This window comes from Balaenoptera acutorostrata, chromosome 6 (genome assembly GCF_949987535.1).
Source record: "Balaenoptera acutorostrata chromosome 6, mBalAcu1.1, whole genome shotgun sequence".
Classification (NCBI taxonomy): domain Eukaryota; kingdom Metazoa; phylum Chordata; class Mammalia; order Artiodactyla; family Balaenopteridae; genus Balaenoptera; species Balaenoptera acutorostrata.
In genome coordinates this window covers 33,899,444-33,921,574 of record NC_080069.1, presented here as the reverse complement: position 1 = coordinate 33,921,574, position 22,131 = coordinate 33,899,444, and the positions used below count along the sequence as shown (strand labels likewise).

General features: G+C 37.2%; 1 protein-coding gene across 7 annotated transcripts in view; it reads left to right on the top strand.

Moving 5' to 3' along the window:
* The window catches only part of LOC130708380 (contactin-associated protein like 5-4-like), a 218,851-nt gene that overhangs the window by 33,239 nt on the left and 163,481 nt on the right, over nt 1-22,131 (top strand). For 5 of the 7 annotated variants that reach the window (XR_009008597.1, XR_009008596.1, XM_057548254.1 and 2 more), the window contains exon 4: nt 19,065-19,134. The exons of 1 other annotated variant lie outside the window; for it this stretch is intronic. Coding sequence is in view for 3 of the 6 variants with exons in the window: in XM_057548254.1 (XP_057404237.1) it covers nt 19,065-19,134 (70 nt within the window). In the remaining 3 variants the exon portion in view is untranslated. Of the gene's footprint in view, nt 1-5,363; nt 5,424-19,064; nt 19,135-22,131 lie in introns of all 7 variants that reach the window. One more of the 7 variants, XM_057548251.1, reaches the window with a different exon arrangement.

Below are 22,131 nucleotides of genomic sequence, written 5' to 3'. Positions count from 1 at the left end.
GGTCTTTGTGGTGATGGAACAGTTATGTATCTTGATCTTGGTGGTGGCAACACATGTGATAATGTGGCACACATATACCTTGTAGCAATATCAATTTCCCAGCTTTGATAGTATCCTATTGTTACATAAAATGTAACCAATTAGGAAAACCGGATGAAGATTACTTGGGGCTTTACTGTCCTATTTTTGCAACTTCCTGTCAGTTTATAATTATTTCAGAAGAAATCATTAAAAAAAGTAATATGTTCAAATAAGAAAAAGTCTATATAGAAGTGTTTTTTTGAGGGTGCTAAACTCTTCAAGACAACTTCAATTTTCAGGCAGTCATTTTATCATTTGTAACATAATAAGAGAAGCAAAAATTGTATTAGGGACTATATCTTGGGGAAAATTTAATGTAATTTTTGACACATTGTATTAGAAACATTCGTTTCTGCTGAATAATATTTGCTAACTTTTGAGATAGGTTAACCACAGGTAGATAAGTCTAGTAACCAATGAATAACATTAACAGAAAGGCAGTCTCTTAAGATACGTGATATCATGCTCTATGGAATTTTTCATTAATTTAGACAATTTTGTAGAGCTCCGATGTCAAGGTAAGTGACAAGTCCAAAGCTGCTGAAACCTAATGAGAATTACAAGAGGTTACATGGTAAATTGTGGCAAACCGATTCCAGCGGTCCCCAACTTTTTGGCACCAGGGACCAGTTTCGTGGAAGACAGTTTTTTCCACAGAAGCAGGGGGGGATGGTTTAGGCAGTAATGTGAGCTACAGTGGCGGGTGTGATTCAGGTGGTAATGCAAGCAGTGTGGAGCAACGGATGAAGCTTCTCTCTCTCTCTCTCACCCACTGTTCACCTCCTGCTGTGCCCCCTGGTTCCTAACAGGCCTCGCACAGTGGGTTGGGGACCCCTGGATTAAGCGATGAAAATAAAGAATTACAGAGCTGGTATAGAATTGAAAGACTTCACAGTGACATATTGTTTGAGAGACTCTAAAGTGATTTCGTGGTGTTTCCAAGTTTGCTGGGGACTGGGGACCAGGTCCAACCCAGACTATTTGGCCCCTGTACCGTGATCTTCCCTGAGAGCCAGGCTCTGTTGCTTTCCTGCACACTCCCTGCTCTTTCCTCACAAGTTGTCTTCGTAGCACTGTGCAGCTTTAGCCAGATTTCAGGGCACAGAGAGCCTGCCTTGAACTGAGAGCATCTCTCCCACACATGCGCTTGAGGGCAGCCTGGGCTCTGCTCAGCTCTGAAGAGTCAGTCTTCAATGAACCCTATTACAGTTAAGGAGCTTCTCTGTAGCTTAAAATACTTGAGAAAGAGGAAAGAAAACGATTTTAGAAAGTATCTAATTGGAGCTATCCCAATCATATTTTTCATCAATGACTTTTGTGATTCCAGGCTTTTATAAGCGCAATGATTCTGACACATTTTTAGGGAGAAAAGAGAGTGTTCTTTCCTACTTTAGTTATACTCTTTCAGTCACTGTAGTTTCATATTATTGAATGTACAAGACCAAAAACATCCACATATTCATATTCGCATTTGGAAAGATGTGCTTTAAAAATGTTTTTTAAATGCATTCTCACTATCAAAGTCACAAGAATACCTTCTGCAATAGGGAGGAAAAGGTGACTGTTATTTCTCTGTAAAATCAAATATGATACAGACCAAGTGGTAGGCATTCAATGAACGTGGCCCCCGAGACCATGTGTGGTGGTGATAAAGCCCTGGGATAGGAGTGCTGGCCAGGTCCTTGGTCTCTGGGTGAGTTCTCTTCATCTGTTCCATTAGAGCACTGGTCCAGAGTCCTTTCAGCTTACGCATTCAATGATTCTGTCCCACTAGTTCTTAGGCAAAATAAAACAGAACAAAACAAAACAAAATCAATAAAAACCACTTAAAAAGTAAATGAGAAAACTCTGCCTGACCTAATGTGAAGGAGTCACTTACTGTTCCCTATTTTGAATGGTATCCTTGTAATACCTGTAAGTGCTTATCTATCTGGGTATTAAAATGTTTTCATAAGGACCTGCTGTACAGCACAGGGAAAACACTCAATATTTTGTAATAACTTATATGGGAAAAAATCTGCAAAAGAACATATATATGTATATGTGCATATATATATATATGTATGTATAACTGAATCACTTTGCTGTACACCTAAAACTAACACAACATTGTAAATCAACTATACTTCAATAAAATAAATAAATAAATTTTAAAAATTGTGTTTTCATGAGTAGATGCTCCATGAGCGAGCTGCTGGCAGGGGAAAATGCAATGTGCTGCATCCGTATGCTTTTTCTGTGCCAAGTATTATTTGAGGAAGGAAAAAAACCTGCAACAATTCTGCTTTTGCAACATGACTTGAATCACCAGAATGTCTAGAATTCCTGTGTTCTCAAGGTGCTATCTTTCAGTTAGCATGGAATTAAGGAGATGAGGGGAATGGAAGTCTAAAATTCAATCCTTAACTGTGAAATGCTTATTAATGGAGGTACATAAAGCTTAATATATTGGAAAGTGTGTGGACTCGGTCATTTAGTAAAAAATATTTGGGGCTTACTATGTGACAGGCACCGTGTGACTTGCGGTGGATGTGTAAGGCTTGGATGGTGTTCCCAGGAAGCTCAATATTTAGTGTGGCATCTTCACTCTAGTTCTGCCAAGAATTAACCATGTGAGCACTTTGGAGGCTGTTTCATCAACACTAAAAAGGAAAATGAGAGCACAGGGCCTGAGTCTCTCAGGGGTCCCTGTTTGCTTCTATGAACCTGCTGAGAGTAAGGAATGTATTCATGTGTCAATTGGAGGATAAACTGTTACGTTCTCTTCTTCTTTTGATGTATGTACATATGTATGTATGTGTTTATTATTTATTTATTTAACTGAAGCTTAGGATTCTTTTTTTAATTTGGTTCTTCAATTATACTCTAAATAGAGTTTGTTTACAATAGGCTGTTCCTTGACAGCTTTCCCAGAAGGGAAGACATGAAAATACAACAATTAGGTGTATCAACTCATTCAGAATGACAATGAATGAAGGGAGCAGATTCCCCTTCTTGGTGTCCCTGGCAGCCAGTGTGAGGGCCTGAACCTTGGGCTCGGCCACTGGGATCCTGCAACCCAAGACTGAGAGTCAGGAACAAGTGGGGAAAAGATTAAGAAGCAATCGGATTTTATTGTTGTGATTGCAGTTGTGGAGTTCTTGGGGGAGGGGGGCACCACAGCAGGCAGAAGCAAGGGCCTGTCCAGCTATATGGATGGGTCCAGGGCAGCTGAGCTAGAGCTCTTCAGTGGCAGAAGCAGTACTCTGGGTCACATCTTTCTTTTTTCTTTTTTTTGATTGGTATCATTTATTTTTGTTAATTAATTTTTATTGGAGTATAATTGATTTACAACGTTCTGTTACTTTCTGCTGTACAGCAAAGTGAATCAGTCATACATATACATGTATTCACTCTTTTTTAGATTCTATTCCCATACAGGTTATTACAGAGTATTGAGTAGAGTTCCCTGTGCTATACTGTAAGTTCTTATTGGTTATCTATTTTATATGTAGTAGTGTGTATATATACATCTTGACCATTTCTATGACACGTTGTTTTATAGGACCTGACTATTCTTCTGAACTAGTGACCACTTCCACTTTCACTTGTGAACCATTTAATGACCTGCTTACAAACCCTTTTCTTCCTGTCACTAAGTGGCGACTCAGATTACTTAGAGATGGTCTGACCCATAGGAGGGATGCGTCCACCAGCTGGCACAACAGTGGCTCCCTGAATTAAAGCTGATGCTGCCCCTGGCATCCTGGGCTCTGCTGATCACTAGGCAAGCTGGGAAAAAAGTGTTACGAGATGGGTGGGAGAAATCCTTTCTGATGATCAAAGGGATCTTGTGTCCTGCCTCCCTACATCTATATCTTATGAAAATTCAAGAGGCAACAACACCACATTGGCTGGGCTGTGAAGGTCTCAGTTCCTTCAGAAATGAAGGTCTGGATCATGTCACCAAGTGAAGACACCAATGAGCCTAGTGCTGGCTGAGAACAAGGTGACCATGGAGCAGAGTGGCTGAGGGACGTCACAGTATCACGAATGATGCAGAAGCACATGCCTACACATGTTTCCTTCCATGCTCCATAACTCATTTTCCTCCCCCATCCCTTTCCCTTGTCAGACCATTTTATATAGACCACTATAGTGATGGTTACATTCACCATTACTCTGTGGGTTTCTGATGATGTAGATGTGCCTGTGACCATCTGAGAGGAGGATTAGACAACATCCAGAGACCCTAGGATTGGGGCTGGATGCAGAGACTTGAGGTTTTCTGCCTTTGGTGAGTGGGTGGTACCCTTCCTTATCTGAAAGAGAATTGTGTTCAGCAAGACTTACAATTTCTGGAATTTGAAGTGTGTATGTTACTGACCAGGGTCCTTGGCCTCCTTAATCAATAGAAATTGATCAGAGACCAGACAAGTAATTCAGGCAAAGCTTTATTGGGACCCCTGCTGCAGCAGGGGGAGCGAGAACAAGCAACAGGTTCCCTTGCTCGCTTCCTGGGTGTGGGGGTGGGGGCAGCTGGTTCCTTATATGGGGGGAGGTAGTGGTGTGTCCCAGGGTTGGGCCGGAGGGGTGACTTAGGTGGTCTGCCCACCCCTTTGGTGGTGCTGAGTGCAGGGGGCATGCGCAGAACCCAGCCTTTGCTCCCGACCCCCGTTTTTGCTTCTAGCTCTTCAGAAGTGGCAGTTGGGCTTTTTTGGTCTTTCTGTATCTTTTGTCCAGAATTTGCCCCAACTGTGCATGCACGCAGTTATTTTTAGTCCCTTATAGTTTCTTTGCATTTTGTTGCTCTAAGAGACATTTGTCCAGGTGCAAGCACTGCAGCACTGCAGCAAAGGCTCCCAGGTCCCAGCCTGTTTCATGTACATGAATAGATGTAAATTTGGGAAACTGTGCTTGTTATTTTTCGACTGTCCAGCACCCACCCGCCCCTGACTCTGCGGAATTAACCCAGATGTGATTTCCTATTGAGAGGCAGTGTGTTTCCTGCTACTGTGGAAACCACTTCACCTGCAGATGAGAGTGGGGCTGTGACCTGCACTCTTGTGTTAAGCAGGTTGTTGTTCTTTTCTTCCACCCTTTTTCTTCTCCTTCTTCTTCTTATTATTTTGGGATAAGAACACAACATAAGATCTATCCCCTTAGCAAATTTTTAAGAGCACGTACAGTGTTACTAACCAGAGGCACTATTCTGTACAGAAGATCTCTAGGACTTATTCATCTTGCATAAGTGGAACTTTGTTCCCTTTAACTAACACCTTCTCTTTTCCCCCTCCCCTCAGCCCCTGCCAACCACCATTCTACTCTGTGCTTCTGTGATTTGACGATTTTAGATTCCTCACGTAAGTGGTATCATGTAGTATTTGTCCTTCTGTGTCTGACTTATTTCACTTAGCATAATTTTTCCACATTCATTCATGTTGTCACAAATGGCAGGATTTCCTTCTTTTTTAACACTGAATAATAGTCCATTATATATATCTCACATATCTTTTATCCATTCGTCTGTTGATGGACATTTAGGTTGCTTCCACATCTTGGCTATTGTGAATAATATTGTTGCAGTGAATGTAGGAGTGCAGAAATCTTAATGAGATCCTGATTTCAATTCCATTAACTATATACCCAGAAGTAGGGGAGGTTCCTCAAAAAAAACTAAAAATAAGAGGATTGTTAGCTCTTGGTTGGTCCTGAACAGGCAAAAATAAAGGGGGCAGCAGGGTCCAACCGAAAGGCAAATATGGTCCTGCCCCCTCACCCACTCCCACCCTTGATCCAGGGGTATTTGGTTTCTACTTATTTCCCAAGCCCAGTCCTTCAGCCTCTTATTGATTCTGTGAGCCCATAAGATGCTTTAATCAATTCTCCGTTTCTTAAGAAAAATTGTCCAATAATGTTGCTCCCAACAAAGAATTATGCTACTCCTTACTGTCAAAAGGAATTTTAGCATTTATAATTCAGAGTTTACTGAATTGCAGTATAGTGCAGGCCTTGTAGTTTCATTACGAAGGAAATCCTGGTTTACTCCATTAAAAATCTGTGACCTAAAATAGAAGTTGAGTCAGATTTTTATTGACTCAAGCAACAACGAAGAGTTCTGTTCTTGTGGAGTTTTGATAAATGCCTTAAGAAACTTAAGGATATCAAAGTGATTTAGAGAATTTCAGTAACCTTCCCAAAACATGTTCGTACATGCTATCCTTATTCTAAATTGAGAAATGTGTAATGCAGTTGTATTATTTTGTGTGTTGATATTAATAATACATAGAGGTTTTTCTTTACTTTCTGATCATGAAACTCCACCCCTAGGGAATTCTGGCCTTTCCATGGAAACAAAATTCTCCATAAAAAGCTGTGGGATGGGGCCCTGGGGTCCCACTCCAGCAGATGCCTTTATTTGATTTGATTACTTGTGTTGTTCTTCATCCCATTAGTTCCTTGCAATAAAAATTTCAAATGTTGCTTGTGAGACTGAAATGCCAATTAGTTGAATCAGATGAGAATCTGGGTCGATGATAATGAGTCCTTATACCCTTCCCACCTCCTAGGGTGTGAAATAGGCTGTTATGCCACATGGTATTTCCATATAAACTCTATCAAAACATAAGCTTATAAGTAATGACAAAAACTGAGACAATGACTTACCTCTATAAAATATATTTTAAGATAGAAAGATATATGTGTAAGTCCAGATGTAAATTCAGGCTCAATTCTGAAAGATGATTATTATTCAGACCCTGAAAGAGTTTTTTGTTTTAATTTATTTTCTTGAAGTATAGTTGACTTTACAATGTTGTGTTAATTTCTGCTATACAGCACAGTTATCCAGTTATATATATATATATATATATATATATATATATATATATATATACACACACACATATATATGTGTGTATATATATATATACACATATATATGCATATATGTATATATATATACACATATATATATATATATATATATATATATATATGCATTCTTTCTCATATTCTTTTCCATTACAATTTATCACAGGATACTGAATATAGTTAGTTCCCTGTGCTATATGGTAGCACTTTGTTGTTTATCCATCCTATATATACTAGTTTGCATCTGCTAATCCCAAACTCCCAGTACTTCCCCCCACCCCCCCACATGGCAACCACAAGTCTGTTCTCTACAGACCTTGAAAGTGTTTTGAATATTTTGGATTAGATAAACAGGAAAACAAACATTCCATATTCTATCAAGAAGGATGAGAAAAAGGAATCAGGTAGATGTGTTCCAAATTTTGAAATTTTAACTTCAACTAAATATGAATGCATATCCTGTGCTTCCCCTCAAACAGATTTACATTTAATTGAGAGTAGGAGGAAAAATTCTGTTCTGAAAGAGACAGAGACTGTTTATGGGAATCGAGACGATTACTTCTGAGGGTGGGAACAGTAATAATAATAGTTGAATCTATAAAGATCCTGCTATGGCCAGGCATTGTACCAAGTCTTTCACATGCGTTAATTCATTTAATCCTCACAGCACCTCTGTGAATCTGACATATTATTATGCCCATTTTACAGATGAGGAAACTGAAGCACAGACAGGTAAATGACTTGCCCAAGTTCCACAGCTTCTGTGAAAAGCTAATTTTCAAAGTAAACATTTTAGTGCTATTTGATTTTTTAAACTATGTGCCTCTATTAATTTTGTGACTAAAATTTAAAAATTCCAATTGAATAGAGATTTTTTGCTTCCATTATATTTTTTTCTGGAAAAAATATTATTAAGTTTGCCCCCAAATACCACTGAATTATAAAGTTGCTTTTTACAGTTATACATCCAGAACTTAATGCAAAATTGAGATCTAAAGATAATAGGCAATATTTTACATTGGTGTTTGTAATATCAGGGCACAAACTTTTAGAAGTGACTTTGTTAGCCAGCCCTCCTGTAACTAAATCTATTTGGAAATCTCAGCCTATTATCTTAAGGTGTCTTTAAAATGAATTATCAGAGTGGCTGGGTACATCTGTACTGAAAACACTATTTGTCTAATTGCTTCTACTTAAGTAAACATTACATATTACTAGAGATTTCAAATTGATTTTAAATTAAATAAGATCTAGTAAAACAAAGAGCAACATAAACTGTTTTAACTTGCCCCTTGCTTTTGTTGTTTTGTTTTGTTTTTTTCTTCTTTTCAAAGAGTTTCTTACTGATTTCTTCAAAGGAAATCAGGAAACTCTACATGTTTAGATAAAGTTCTATCTATATCATAAGACCCAGGACTTCAGATGAAAAAGGTTTTATAGATAATCCTCCTCCTCTTGAAATATTTATAATAATCCAGGACATACCTTCTGGTCAATCATATCATCTAGATAAATACTATTTTTAGTTTTTATTACTTATTCAGTACCTATGGAGTATTACATAATGCAGTGTAGTCCAATTTATATATGAAATACAAATTTAAATAACAGAATTTGGTGTATAGTGCACCTTTATTTCTTTTAAACATAGACATATTTTAAGAGGTGAACTTTGTCAACTTTACATGGACATATCTTTTTGGAAGTGGAGTATTAAGTTTGAATAGAATAAAGGTTTACAAATGGATATTGGCTAATATATGCATATATATATATACATATGTTATAAAAATAATTTTGTTTTATTCTCTAAAACATCACATACATGTTTTCACCCTGGGAATCATTCCTATGTAAGTCAGTGCCTTAAAATATATATGCTAATAAACAATATTCAATGTGCTACAAAAATAATTTAGTTAAATTTTTAAATGAACTTACCTTCTAGTTACCTCATTTCAATATTTATAGATTATAGGAATGAAGTACAGGAAACTGAATTTTACCTTATAGGGAACTTGCATTCAGGAGCACCATCAATTTTAGCCTGCAATGATTGTGCAAATATGTCTAAGAAAAGAAGCATGCACTTAGATGCAGAAGTTCTTCCATCTTACAGCTTACAGTGTTTAAGAAGTTGATCTATATGCATATATAATAAGAAAGCTTTTAAAAATATGCCTTTGAAATTCAGTTGTTTATACAAATATTTTTAGGACAATAAGTTTGAAGAATATGACAAGAATTTAGAGCACCAAAGTGTTTGTTTTTTTTTTTTAATTGCCAGGTGGTTAAACATCTTTGTCATAAAGCTACAGTAAAGGCACTCATGTGAAATGTACATGTGTGAGGTGTAAGAAGGGATCTCCTCTCTTGGTTACACTATTGCCAATAGCTATTTCAGTCTCGTGAATTCAAACATAATTGGTGGATGCTCCAAGCTTAGAGTCCAAAATCATCCACGTGTTTTTGATTGAAATCTCCCAAGATCTTAGATAATACTAAAACAAGGGTGGGAAGATGTTATATGGAGAACAAATGGAGCACAAGTACAATGAAATGTGATTTTTCACTTGATGAAACAGAGGTGAATTAGAAACTATAGAAGAGAGTGTACAAAATACCCCAAATAACAGCGATCTAAAGTCCCTATTAAAAGCTAGCTTTTCATAGGATATTTTAAAAGAATCAAAAGAAATCATTTTTCTTGGTTTTAGTTCTTCAGCTTTTTTTTTTTTTTTTTTTTTATTTGTTCCTCTGTATGTGTTGTGTCTTTTATTTTCTGGATATTTTAAAGATTTTCTCCTTATCTTTACTCATCAGTAATCTGAGTATGATGTGCCCAGGCTTGGTTTTCTTTGTATTGATATTTATCATGTTTGGGGTTTTCTTTTTTTTTTTTAATTAATTAATTAATTAATTAATTTTTGGCTGTGTTGGTTCTTCGTTTCTGTGCGAGGGCTTACTCGAGTTGCGGCGAGCCGGGGCCACTCTTCATCGCGGTGCGCGGGCCTCTCACCATCGCGGCCTCTCTTGTTGCGGAGCACAGGCTCCAGACGCGCAGGCTCAGTAATTGTGGCTCACGGGCCTAGTTGCTCCGCGGCATGTGGGATCTTCCCAGACCAGGGCTCGAACCCATGTTCCCTGCATTAGCAGGCAGAGTGTCAACCACTGTGCCAGCAGGGAAGCCCCCGAGTTCTTCAGCTTTTTTATGATAGCCTCAATTTAAAATAATTACACTAATTAGTTTCACTCAGTAAGAGAATGCGATTCTGTGCAATCAGTTTGTCAGACATATATCACAAAATAAAACAACCGAATAAAATAATTGAGCATCCCTTCTCCAAACCGTCTTCCTCTCTGTTGCGCTCATGTTCCCTCTTTCTAACACCTAATTTCTATTCGTGGCAAGCCCTCCACCTCGGGTGACGCTTACCGTGTGAGTCCCCATAAACCAGACGTCCATCTGTTCTTTCTTTCTTTCGATTACTTCCGATGATAAAGCCACTCCTCTGTTATTGAGGTGGTGGCAACAATGGATATTTGTAGTGCGCTCCATCTTTTGTATGCCCTTCATTGAAGGCTGCTGAGTTGGTAGCTTCACGAAGGAGGATGCACTCTTCGGCATTTGTATGTGTGTGTTTGGGGAAGAGGGTTTTGTAATCGTTTTCATTCAAAAATAAATGCTGACAGCTTCACTCCAAATTAATAGTGTATACTTTTCCATGTCATCAATATTGACATTTGGAAATCTTATTCATTAGTCTGTGATCTGGAAGGAAACTATTTTAATGGTTCTTGGCCCTTGCATCTGTGATTCTCTTGTCATTGAAATCTGTAAAACATTGATATTAACTCTGAAATTTTATACTTTTAAACATTATTGACTTCCTGGGAAGAAGTCATATGTTAGAACCTTACAGCATACACTTCAGCTATAGAAAAACTATTAAGTGCTGTTTATTTAATTTAATAACACAGATCTAGGCCATTTAATTTTTTAGCCAGATTTATTAAGATATAATTCACATATGATTATAACTCATCCATTTAGAGTGTAAAATTCAGTCGTTTTTAGTATACTCACAGATATGTGCAGTGATCACGACGGTTAATTTTAAAACATTTTTGTCACCTCAAGAAGAAATCCCATACCTATCACCCTACTATCCCCACAAGCCTCCTAGCCCTAAGCAATCACTTACTGCATTTTTGTTAAATCTCTAAAACCTTCATGAATCAGCACTTTGCTACAAAGCTACAACTCTCTCTGCCACTATTTCTTTAAGTAGAAACTTTTTTTTGAGCAGTGTTAGGTTTACAGAAATATTAAGCAGATATAGAGATTCCATTTATTCTATTCTCCTGCCAACGCCCCATTCCCTTTTCCCCAATTATTAACATCTTGCATTAGTGGTACAGTTTTACAATTGATGAACCAATACTGATATATTGTTGTTAATTAAGTTTTACATTAGAGTTCACTATTTGTGTTGTACGTTCTATAGGTTTGGATAAATGTATAATGACATGTATTGACCATTACAATCTCATACATAATAGTTTCACTGCCCTAAAAATTCTTGTAATCTACCTGTTCATCATTCCTCTCTTGTCCCGAATTCCTGGCAACCCCTAATCTTTTTAGTGTCTCCATAATTTTGCCTTTTCCAGAGTGCTGTAGAGTTGGAAGATTTTCTTCCATGCTATCTTCCAGAAGTTTTATAGCTTTGTGTTTTATATTTAGGTCTGTGCTCTATTTTCACTTAATGTTCGTGAAAGGTGTAAGGTTTGTTTCTAAATTCACTTTTTTTTTTTTTTTTGCATGTGGATGTCTAGTTATTCCAACATTGTTTGTTGAAAAGACTATCTTTGTTCATAATATTGCCTCTGTTCTTTTCTCAAAATCAGTTAACTGTATTTGTCTTGGTCTATTTCTGGGCTTTCTATTCAGTTCCATTGATCTATTTGTCTATTCTTTTGCCCATACCACACTGTCTTGATTACTGTTAACTTTATAGTAAGTCTTGATTTTGGGTAATGTTAATCCTCCAACTTTGTTCTCTCCCTTCAATACTGTGTCAGCCATTCTGGGTTTTTACAAACTTTAGAATCAGTTTGTCAGTATCCACAAGATCACTTGGGATTTTGATTGGGATTAATTAAATCTGTAGATCAAGTTGGGAAGAACTGACATCTTAACAATTTTGATCATCCTATACATGAACATGTAGTATCTCTCCATTTATTTAAATTATTGGATTTCTTTCATCACAGGTTTGTAGTTTTTCCTCATATAGATATTACACATATTTTCTTCGACTTATACCTAAGTATTTCATTTTTGGGTGTTAATGTAAATGATATTGTGTTTTTTAATTTCAAAACCCAGTTGTACATTGCTGGTGTACAGGGAAGCAATTAATTTGTATATGTGAAAAATGTATCCTGCAACCTTGCTATAATTGCTTATTAGTTCTCAAAGTTTTTTGTTGATTCTGTGAGATTTCCTACATAGATGATCATGTCATCTCCAAAAACAGTTTTATTTCTTCCTTTCCAATTTATATACTTTTAATTTCCTTTTTTTGTCTAATTATATTAGCTGTGAATTCTAGGACAATGTTGAAAAAATGTGTTGAGGCGATATCCTTGCCTTGTTCTTTTTTATTTATTTATTTATTTATTTTTGGCTGTGTTGGGTCTTCGTTTCTGTGAGGGCTTTCTCTAGTTGCGGCAAGCGGGGGCCACTCTTCATCGCGGTGCGTGGGCCCCTCACTATCTTTGCCTCTCTTGTTGCGGAGCACAGGCTCCAGGCGCGCAGGCTCAGTAGTTGTGGCTCACGGGCCTAGCTGGTCCGTGGCATGTGGGATCTTCCCAGACCAGGGCTCGAACCCGTATCCCCTGCATTAGCAGGCAGATTCTCAACCACTGCGCCACCAGGGAAGCCCCCTTGCCTTGTTCTTAATCTTAGTGAGAAAGCATCTAGTTTCTCACTAATAAATATTATATTAGCTGTAGGTGTTTTGTAAATTCTCATTCTTAAGTTGCAATAGTTCCCTTCTATTTCTAGTTTACTGAACGTTTTTGTCATGAATGAATGCTGGATTTGTCAAATGCTTTTTCTGTATCTATTAATAGGACCATATAGTTTTTCTTCTTTAACCTGTTTATATGATGAATTACACTAGTTGGTTTTCTTATGTTGAACCAGCCTTGTATACCTGGAAGAAATCCCACTTGCCCATGGTGTATAATTCTGTTCGTACATAGTTGGATTTGATTGACTAATATTTTGTTCAGGATTTTTGCAACTATATTCATTTGTCTGAATTTTTCCTTTTTTTTGTAATGCTTTGTATGCTTTTGGTGTTAGGATAATGCTGGTTTCATAGAATGAGTTAGAAAGTACTCATTCTAGTTCTATTTTTAGAGAATAAGCATACATTTTTCCTAAAATATTTGTTAAAATTCACCAGTGAACCAATCTGGCCCTAGTGCTTTCTTTTTGGCAGGTTATTAATTATAGTTTCAAATCCTTTAATAGATATAGGCCTATTGAGATTGTCTGTTTCTCCGTGTGTAATTTTGGTGCTGGAACAACTGGACAGCTACATGCAAAAAAAAAAAATGAATCTAGACAAAGACCTTACACTTTTCATATACATTAAATGGATCATAGAACTCAATATAAAATGCAACAGGACTTCATTAAAATAAAATAATAATAAAATAAAATGTAATGCCCCCGGTAAGCCTTTTTAGATTCTGAAATCCTGTTTCTCCCTAATTATGCCTTAATTTCACCTGGTTTATACCTCTGCAATATTTATAAAAGAAATCTTGCATGTTATATGTACATGCCTATCAACTCCATTGGACTGTGACCTCGTTGAGGGCTGGTAGGCTGTGTCATTCATCTTTGGTGCCAGTTCAACATTTGTTCTGGTACAAAATAGTAAGTAGAACATATCCTTTGAATTGAACAATGCAGAGTTTTTGTTAATTTAAAATTCAGTTTCACAGGCCTACAATTACTAAATGGTATAGGGACACAAAACTCTTTATAACTAAAACATTCACGAGTCCATTTATGAAATCAGTGTCCTCTCAGCTCTCCTTTGCTCATCATAGTGGAATTGATCCCCACCCACCAGGTCAGGTGTTTGATTAGTTCTTTTTGATAGGGGAATGGTGCCAATAACCACTAATCAAAACAATTGCAGTGAAGTTGATTGCAAGGGAAATAGTCCCATCAAAGGAGTATGATTAGACTTGGTAAAAGAGGGGCAAAGGGAAGGGAGAAGGAAAAGCAGAAGTGTACAAGCAATCTCCCCAAGTAAGGGGGAAGACCAAAAAGAAGGAAGAGTGGGGCAGTGGTGGAGGTTCTCCCCAGGGTTCTCTCCAGGCAGACAGCGGGAACAAGCAGGGCAGGGAGGTGGTGGTGAGTAAGGACACCTCAGTGTTGTAGGTGTAAGGACACCTACAGTATGGAGCTGCAGGCTTAAACTTTCCAGAATAAATCTCAGCTTTGGCTAGGAGCCTGTTATCAGAGCCACCCTCAAATCACTAGGCACTAACTATCCTATGGAAAAGGGCAGAGTCCAAAATTTTGATTAAAAATAATATATGAGCTTAAAACAAATATAAGCCTACATATTTTTAACAGAGAAACTTAACATATCTACTAGATATTGGGAAATCTGAGCTCTTATGAACCCAAATAAAAGCAGGGAAAAGAGAGCAGAGATACTGTTTGAAAGTGACCGGTTTTTTGGTGTGTATGTCCATGCAGGTAGCCCTTACTTTGTGTGCCCATGGTTTGTTGACTGGTGCACATTGTGCTACTCACAATTGCTCCTTGTCAAAGTATCATTTTCATAAATTAAACTCATGACTCTCATGCAAATGTAAAATGAGTATATGGCACAGATTTAATGAACCCATTAATAAGAGAACTGGCATGATGGTAGTGCTGATTCAAAAGAACTAAATGGGGTAGAAGCTTTTATAGTAGCTGGAAGAATTCTTAAATAGGATTACTGATTTTAGATAAAAAATAGCTAATGTTCTGTAGGGAAAATCAGCTAACATTCTGAATTTTGGAAATTGTATTTTCCATCAGAAAGGAATCATTTGCATCCCTACTGAACAGACGTTATTTGTATTGCTATCTGACAGAAATCAAGGTACCAATTAACATCAACCCCTTCAGAATTACACCATACCTTTACCAATAGTAAATAACAAGTTAAACAAAGATGCAAAGGTACATGCCTAGAGATTCAGATAATCCGCAGGCAGGCCTGATAATCAAACCCTAGCATAACTAAGAAAGAACAGGCAAAAGTCCCTTTAGTTTTTTTCAGGCTTTTGGATCCTTTTCCTTAGCACCATTTTACAAAGGTTTTTCTCTTCCGTATCTTACTGATGTCAAGGAGACTAGAATTACTGGGAAGGGTATTCTCAGATATATTATCAAGTTATCCCATTGTAAAAAATACCAAAAACCAAAAAACTAATCTCGAAGCTATCCACATGATTAAAGAAAAACTATACAATTTTGAGTGAGAGCAGAAACTGCTCTTAGAAAGCATAGTATTAGTGAGTTCTTACAGGCTCCCAGGTAGCTATATCATCAGAGAGAAGGAAGCACCAGAAGAGGTATTTTACCCATGTTTGGTCAATACGAGGGAGTGCAGAATTGCTTTTGACACAGTCTAGAGGCTGACATTGATACCATGCCAGAGACCCGTAAGCATGTTGTGCTTTCTCAAAGGTCTTCTCTGTGAGCTGAGCTGCCTTCGAACTTAGAACATGAATTGTATGGTTTTACCCTGAACAAGATTCTGGAAATAGTTTATAAAATAATATCTGCATATAGGCCTCACCTTGGAGAGAGCTCATTACATTCCTGGGCACTGCAGTGCTACCAGATATCATGAGAAATAGAGGCAGGACAAGAATGCCAAGGGAGGGTTGCTCAGCATATATGACTGATGTGACCATTGTGATGATTTGACCAACTCCAAAGTTCATTCCCATGTCACCACTAAAACATTTTTTCCCCTTCATTGCTAATGTCTGAGAGGAAATTTCTTTCCTCTACCCTCTTAGGTTTATTCGTAGGGGCCTGCAAAGTAAACTGACAAACGACAGAATAATGGAAGAAAAAACATCAATTATTTTAATGAATATTTTCTGTGTGAAAGAGTCCAACAGGAAGGAAGTGAAACTCAAAGAAGTAGTTAGACTTGGGAGCTTATATTCCATTTTTAAGAAAGGAAAGGGGGTTTGGAGGAAAGTGAGTAGGAAATGAATGGGGAAACTGATGGGAGATAAGCGGTATTTTCATAAGGTTTGTTTATGTAGACTCACCTCAGTGCCCATTCTCCACCTTTGGTGACAAGAGTCACTCTCTTCTTCCTGGTTCGGGAGAGGGGGCCCCGGTCTCAGGGAAAATTCATGCCCTGCTTTTAGGGAGAAAAGGGGAGGGAAGATTTCTTCCTGCATCTGCTGATTTTCAATTGCTTTCAGCTCAAAACCATATTTATGCCAAAGTGGCATTTTTTGAGGTGGCATTTTTTTTTTTTAATTTATTGATTTTTGGCTGTGTTGGGTCTTCGTTTCTGTGCGAGGGCTTTCTCCAGTTGCGGCAAGTGGGGGCCACTCTTCATCGCGGTGCGCAGGCCTCTTATTATCGTGGCCTCTCTTGTTGCGGAGCACAGGCTCCAGACGCGCAGGCTCAGTAGTTGTGGCTCACGGGCCCAGTTGCTCCGCGGCATGTGGGATCTTCCCAGACCAGGGCTCGAACCCATGTTCCCTGCATTGGCAGGCAGATTCTCAACCACTGCACCACCAGGGAAGCCTTCCCCAAAGATTTTTATTGTTCCTTTATAAACTTGCCCTCCCACCCCTCTTTGCTCTTCCCATCAACTGACCATTAGACATGATGCCATTAGACATCAGGTTAATTTGCATAGAGAATTTTATATAAATAGAGTCGTACAGTATATATTGTCTTTTACCTGGTTTCTTCCACTGCATAATTATCATGTAATTAATCCACATTCTTGCACTTATCTATAATGTATTTATTTTTATTATCCACTATTCTACTATATGGATTTACCACAGTTTGTTTATCCTTTCCCTTACTGATAAATATTTGTGTTGTTTCCAGGTTAGGCATTATAAATAAAACATTTGCTGTCATTAATCTTTTTAATTTTAGCCATCTAATAGGTGTGTAGAAGAATACCATTGTGACTTTTGTTTGCATTTCCCTAATGACTATCCTATAGAATAGCTTTTTATGTGCTAAATTGTGTTACATATATCTTTGGTAAAGTGTCTATTCAAAATTTTTGGCCACTTTTTCAAAAGGTGGGTTTTTTAATTTGTATTATTATTTTAAAAAATTAAAGTATAATGACACACAACATTATATTAGTCTCAGGTGTACACCTAATGATTCAAAATTTGTATATATTGCAAAATGATCATTGCAATAATTCTAGTTAACACCCGTCACCATACATAGTTACAAAATTGTTTTTTCTTGTATTGACAACTTTTAAGATTTACACTCTTAGCAACTTTCAAATATGCTATACAGTATTAACTATAGTCTCAGTGCTGTAGTTTACATTCTAATGACTTATTTATTTTATAACTGCAAGTTTGTACCTTTTGATCCCCTTTACCTATTTCATGCATACCACCATCCCCCACCTCTGGCAACCACGAATTTGTTCTCTAAATCTATAACATTGTTTTGTTTATTTGTTTGTTTCTGTTTTCCTTAGATTCCACATATAGGTAAGATCATATGGTATTTGTCTTTCTCTATCTGACATATTTTTCTTAACATAATGCCCTCAAGGTCCATCCATGTTATCTCAAATGTCAAGATTTCTTTCTTTTTTTATGACTGAATAATATTTCATTGTGTATATATACTTTTTTTATATACATTCATTCATCAGTGGACACTTTGTTTCCATATCTTGGCTATAGTAAATAATGCTGCAATGAACATGAGGGTGCATATATCTTTTCGAGTTATTGTTTTTATTTTCTTTGTCTAAAAACCCAGAAGTGGAATTGCTGGATCCCATGAGAGTTCCAGTTTTAATTTTTTGAGTAACCTCATACTGCTTTTCACAATGGCTATACCAATTTACTTTCCCACCAAGAGTGCAGAGGGGTTCCCTTTATTCCACGTTCTTGCCAATGCTTATCTCTTCTGTTTTTGGTGATAGCCATACTAACAGGTGTAAAGTGATATCTCCTTGTGGTTTTGATTCCCATTTCCTAGTAATTAGTGATATTGAGCATCTTTTATGTGCTACCTGTTGGCCATTTGAATACCTTCTTTGGAAAAATGTCTTTTCAGATTCTTTGTTCATTTTTTAATTGGATTATTTGACTTTTCTGCTATTCAGTTGCATGAGTTCCTTACAAATTTTGGATATTAACTCCTAATCAAATATGTGGTTCACAAATAGTTTTTCCCATTCCATAGGTTGCCTTTTCATTTTGTTTATTATTTCCTTTGGTGCTCAGAAGCTTTTTAATTTGATATAGACTCACTTGTTTGTTTTTTATTTTGTTGCTTGTGCTTTAGGTGTCATATCCAAAAAAATCATTGCCAAGATCCTTGTGAAGGAGGATTTTTTTTATGTTTTCATCTGGGAGTTTTATGTAAACCTGGTTTCAGGGCTTCCATTCAAGTCTTTCATCTATTTTGTGTTAATTTCTGTGTATGGCGGAAGACACTGGTCTTGTTTTATTCTTTTACGTGTAGTTGTCCAGTTTCCCCAGCACCATTTATTAAAAAGACTGTCCTTTCCCCATTGTATATTCTTGGCTCCTTTGTTACAAATTAATTTACCATATACATGTGGGTTTATTCCTGGTCTCTCTATTTTGTTCCATTAATCAATGTATCTTTTTTTTATACCAATGTATATCATAGTTTTGATTACTATAGCTTTATAATATAATTTGAAATCAAGGAGCATGATGCCTCCAGCTTTGTTCGTCTATCTCAAGACTGGTTTGGCTATTTGGGGTCTTTTGTGATTCCATACAAATTTTAGAATGTTTTGTTCATTTTGTTAATGCAGTGTGTCACATTGATTGATTTGTGGATATTGAACAATCCTTGCATCCCTAGAATAAATCCCAGTTGCTCAGGTGTGTGATTCTATTAATTACTGTAGAATCTTGTTTGCTAATGTCTTGTTGAGGATTTTTGCATCTATATTTACTGTTCATCAGGGATTAAATCTTTGGGAAAGAAATAGGTGATCCAAAATGATTAGGTTATAAAACATGTTCTTATTAGATTCTTGTATTTATTTTTATTAGTCATTATATGAGCCATTTATTGATTATATTTTTTTGGCGTCCTTTTCTGGTTTTGGTATCAGGGTAATGCTGGCCTCCTCAACTGAGTTTCAAAGTGTTTCCACTTCATTTTTTGGAAAATTTTGAAAAGGATTGGTATTAATTCTTCTTTGAATGTTTGGTAGAATTTACCAGTGAAGTCATCTGGTTCTGGACTCTTTTGTTGGGATATTTTTGATCACTAATTCAATCTCTTCTTGGTTTGTTCAAATCTTATTATTGGGTTTTAAGAGTTCTTTATATGTTCTTTATAGATACAAGTTCTTTATCAAATATGTTACTTACAAGTATTTTCTCCAGTCCATGGCTCCTATTTCGATTTTCTTCACTGTGAATGCTTTTTTCAAAGAGCAGACATTTTTATCATGATGAAGTCCAGTTGATTGATTTTTTTCTTTTATGTATTGTGATTTTAGTGTCATATCAAAGAAATATTTGCCTAACCCAAGGTCACAAAGATTTTCTCCTATGTTTTCTTGTAAAAGTTGTATAATTTTAGGTTTTACAATTAGGTCTACAATCCACTTTGAGCTAACTTTTGTATAAAGTGTGAGATATGAATGAAAATTGATTTTTTGTTTACACAAGGATCAAATTGCTCCAGGACTATTTGTTGCACAGACGATCTTTTCTCTACTGAGTTGCCTTTGTAGCACAAAAGCAAAACTATTATGTCATGAGTTTTGCTCAAACCCAGTCAGATTCCCATCTTGAAAATCCACCTTAAACCATTGGAGTTCAGACCCCTAATCTTGTCAATATGTTCCCACAACTCCTGCTTCTGATAACTGCTAAGATTCTGCCAAGGTGGTGTTCTCACTCGCTGATGGAGGTTTAAAAAACTTAGCGGTGCTTCATGGAGAGAGAACCAACTGACAAATTCCAACCCAATCTGATAATTTCTTTATTTTAAATTGAAATCATTATTTAAGAATGTGTTTAGATAGGAGATATTATACTTTATTAGGGTTCATTTTGTCAGGTGTGATTTCACAAGGAATTTTTTTATCATAACTTAAGACTTACTGTTGTGAAAAATATTTGACAGTAGTTTTGAAAAGCACAATTAGTCAAATTTGCACTTAAAATTATAATTCTTTTATTTTTAAATTAGAACTGTTTATCCTTTAATATTTAATAAGGGCTTCATAGGAGTGCTTCTCACTTTTATTTGTTTATTCATACAAAAATTACTTTTGGGAAACATTAGTTTGTAACACTGCAACAAGAAACTACAGGAACTATAGGACTAAAAACAGTAACATTTGGTCACAGCAACTCGTGGCAAATATTATATAAACTACGGCTTAGAGACCACGATGGTATAGATTAAATCTTTGGGATAGAAATGAGTGATCCAAAATGCATTAGGTTATAAAACATATTCTTATTAGATTCTTGTATTTATTTCTGTTAGTAATTATAAATATAAGCCATTTATTGAAGTCTCATGATATTTCTAGCCGTGACCATTTTCCAGGAAGTGTTTTTATAAAATACACGTGATTTTATTCTCATATTAAAACTGTGGATACTGAGGGCTTCCCTGGTGGCGCAGTGGTTAAGAATCCGCTTGCCAATGCAGGGGACACGGGTTCGAGCCCTGGTCTGGGAAGATCTCACATGCTGCGGAGCAGCTAAGCCTGCAAGCTACAACTACTGAAGGCCCCGCCTAGATCCCGTGCTCTGCAACAAGAGAAGCCACCGCAATGAGAAGCCTGCGCACCGCAAGAAAGGGTAGCTCCCGCTTGCCGCAGCTAGAGAAAGCCCACGAGCCCAAGGCAACCAAAAATAAAACAAATAAACATAAATAAATTTTTTTTAAAATGTGGATACTGAGATTTAGAGAGCTCTGGTGAGGAGCAGAGCTCCAACGCCTTCCTTGTCTCCTATCCTGTTGGGGCTCTGTACCCTCTCCTTCCCTAGGTCCACAGAGCCTCAAGTCTATTGAAACTGATTTGGTCCTCTCTCCTCAATGTCAACCTGCCTGTTTTCTTTGTTACTTCTTTGCTCTAATACACTACCCAGATCGTGGCTTGGAGGATTTGTATGCAGGGTTATTTACCATACACAATTAGGAAACCCCTCCCCGTGTGTTCTTCGGTCTCTGGCCATGGCATTGGCAGTAGTCTGGGCTCACTCTCACTTATCACTGAGCCTCTGATTGGAGTCCTGGCGGCCAAGGCACTGTCACTCATGACAGCACAGCCTTTCTCCTTTGATACTTTCATAATCTGAAAATGAAATGCACATCTTTCACTGGTAGATTAGAAATAGAATTTTCTTCTCTACTTTTCGTTTGCAGACTAGGTTTTAAAGCCTCAAGTGACTGTGTGAACTTGTATCTTGTCTCTGCCAGCTGTCTGCATCAGCAGCATGGGGTGACTTTGGTTGCCAGACCGTTCTCATGCTATCCACCCATCAAATGGCTTCCACCCAGGGTCCCAGGAGTGTGTTGGTTTCCTGAGGAACAAAATCCTATCTTCCAGTAGAACGCTTACTTCCAGCTACTCACTGGCACATACAGAGTCATACAGAGTTTGTAAACCTAGCTTTTCTTCTTACCACTTGGAGATTAATCCTATAATGCCCTCATTCTTCCAGAACAATAGTTCTCCACCTGAGAATTAAACAATTGCTTCTTTAAGCCACATTGAGCCACATCTGGCAGGAAATGTTGTACTGAAAATTGGAAGATCTAACTGGTGGCTGGATTTGACATCGCTGAGTCTTTTGTAATATTCTCCGCTTCATTTTGCTGAGAAATGAAAGTTTGCATTAGGT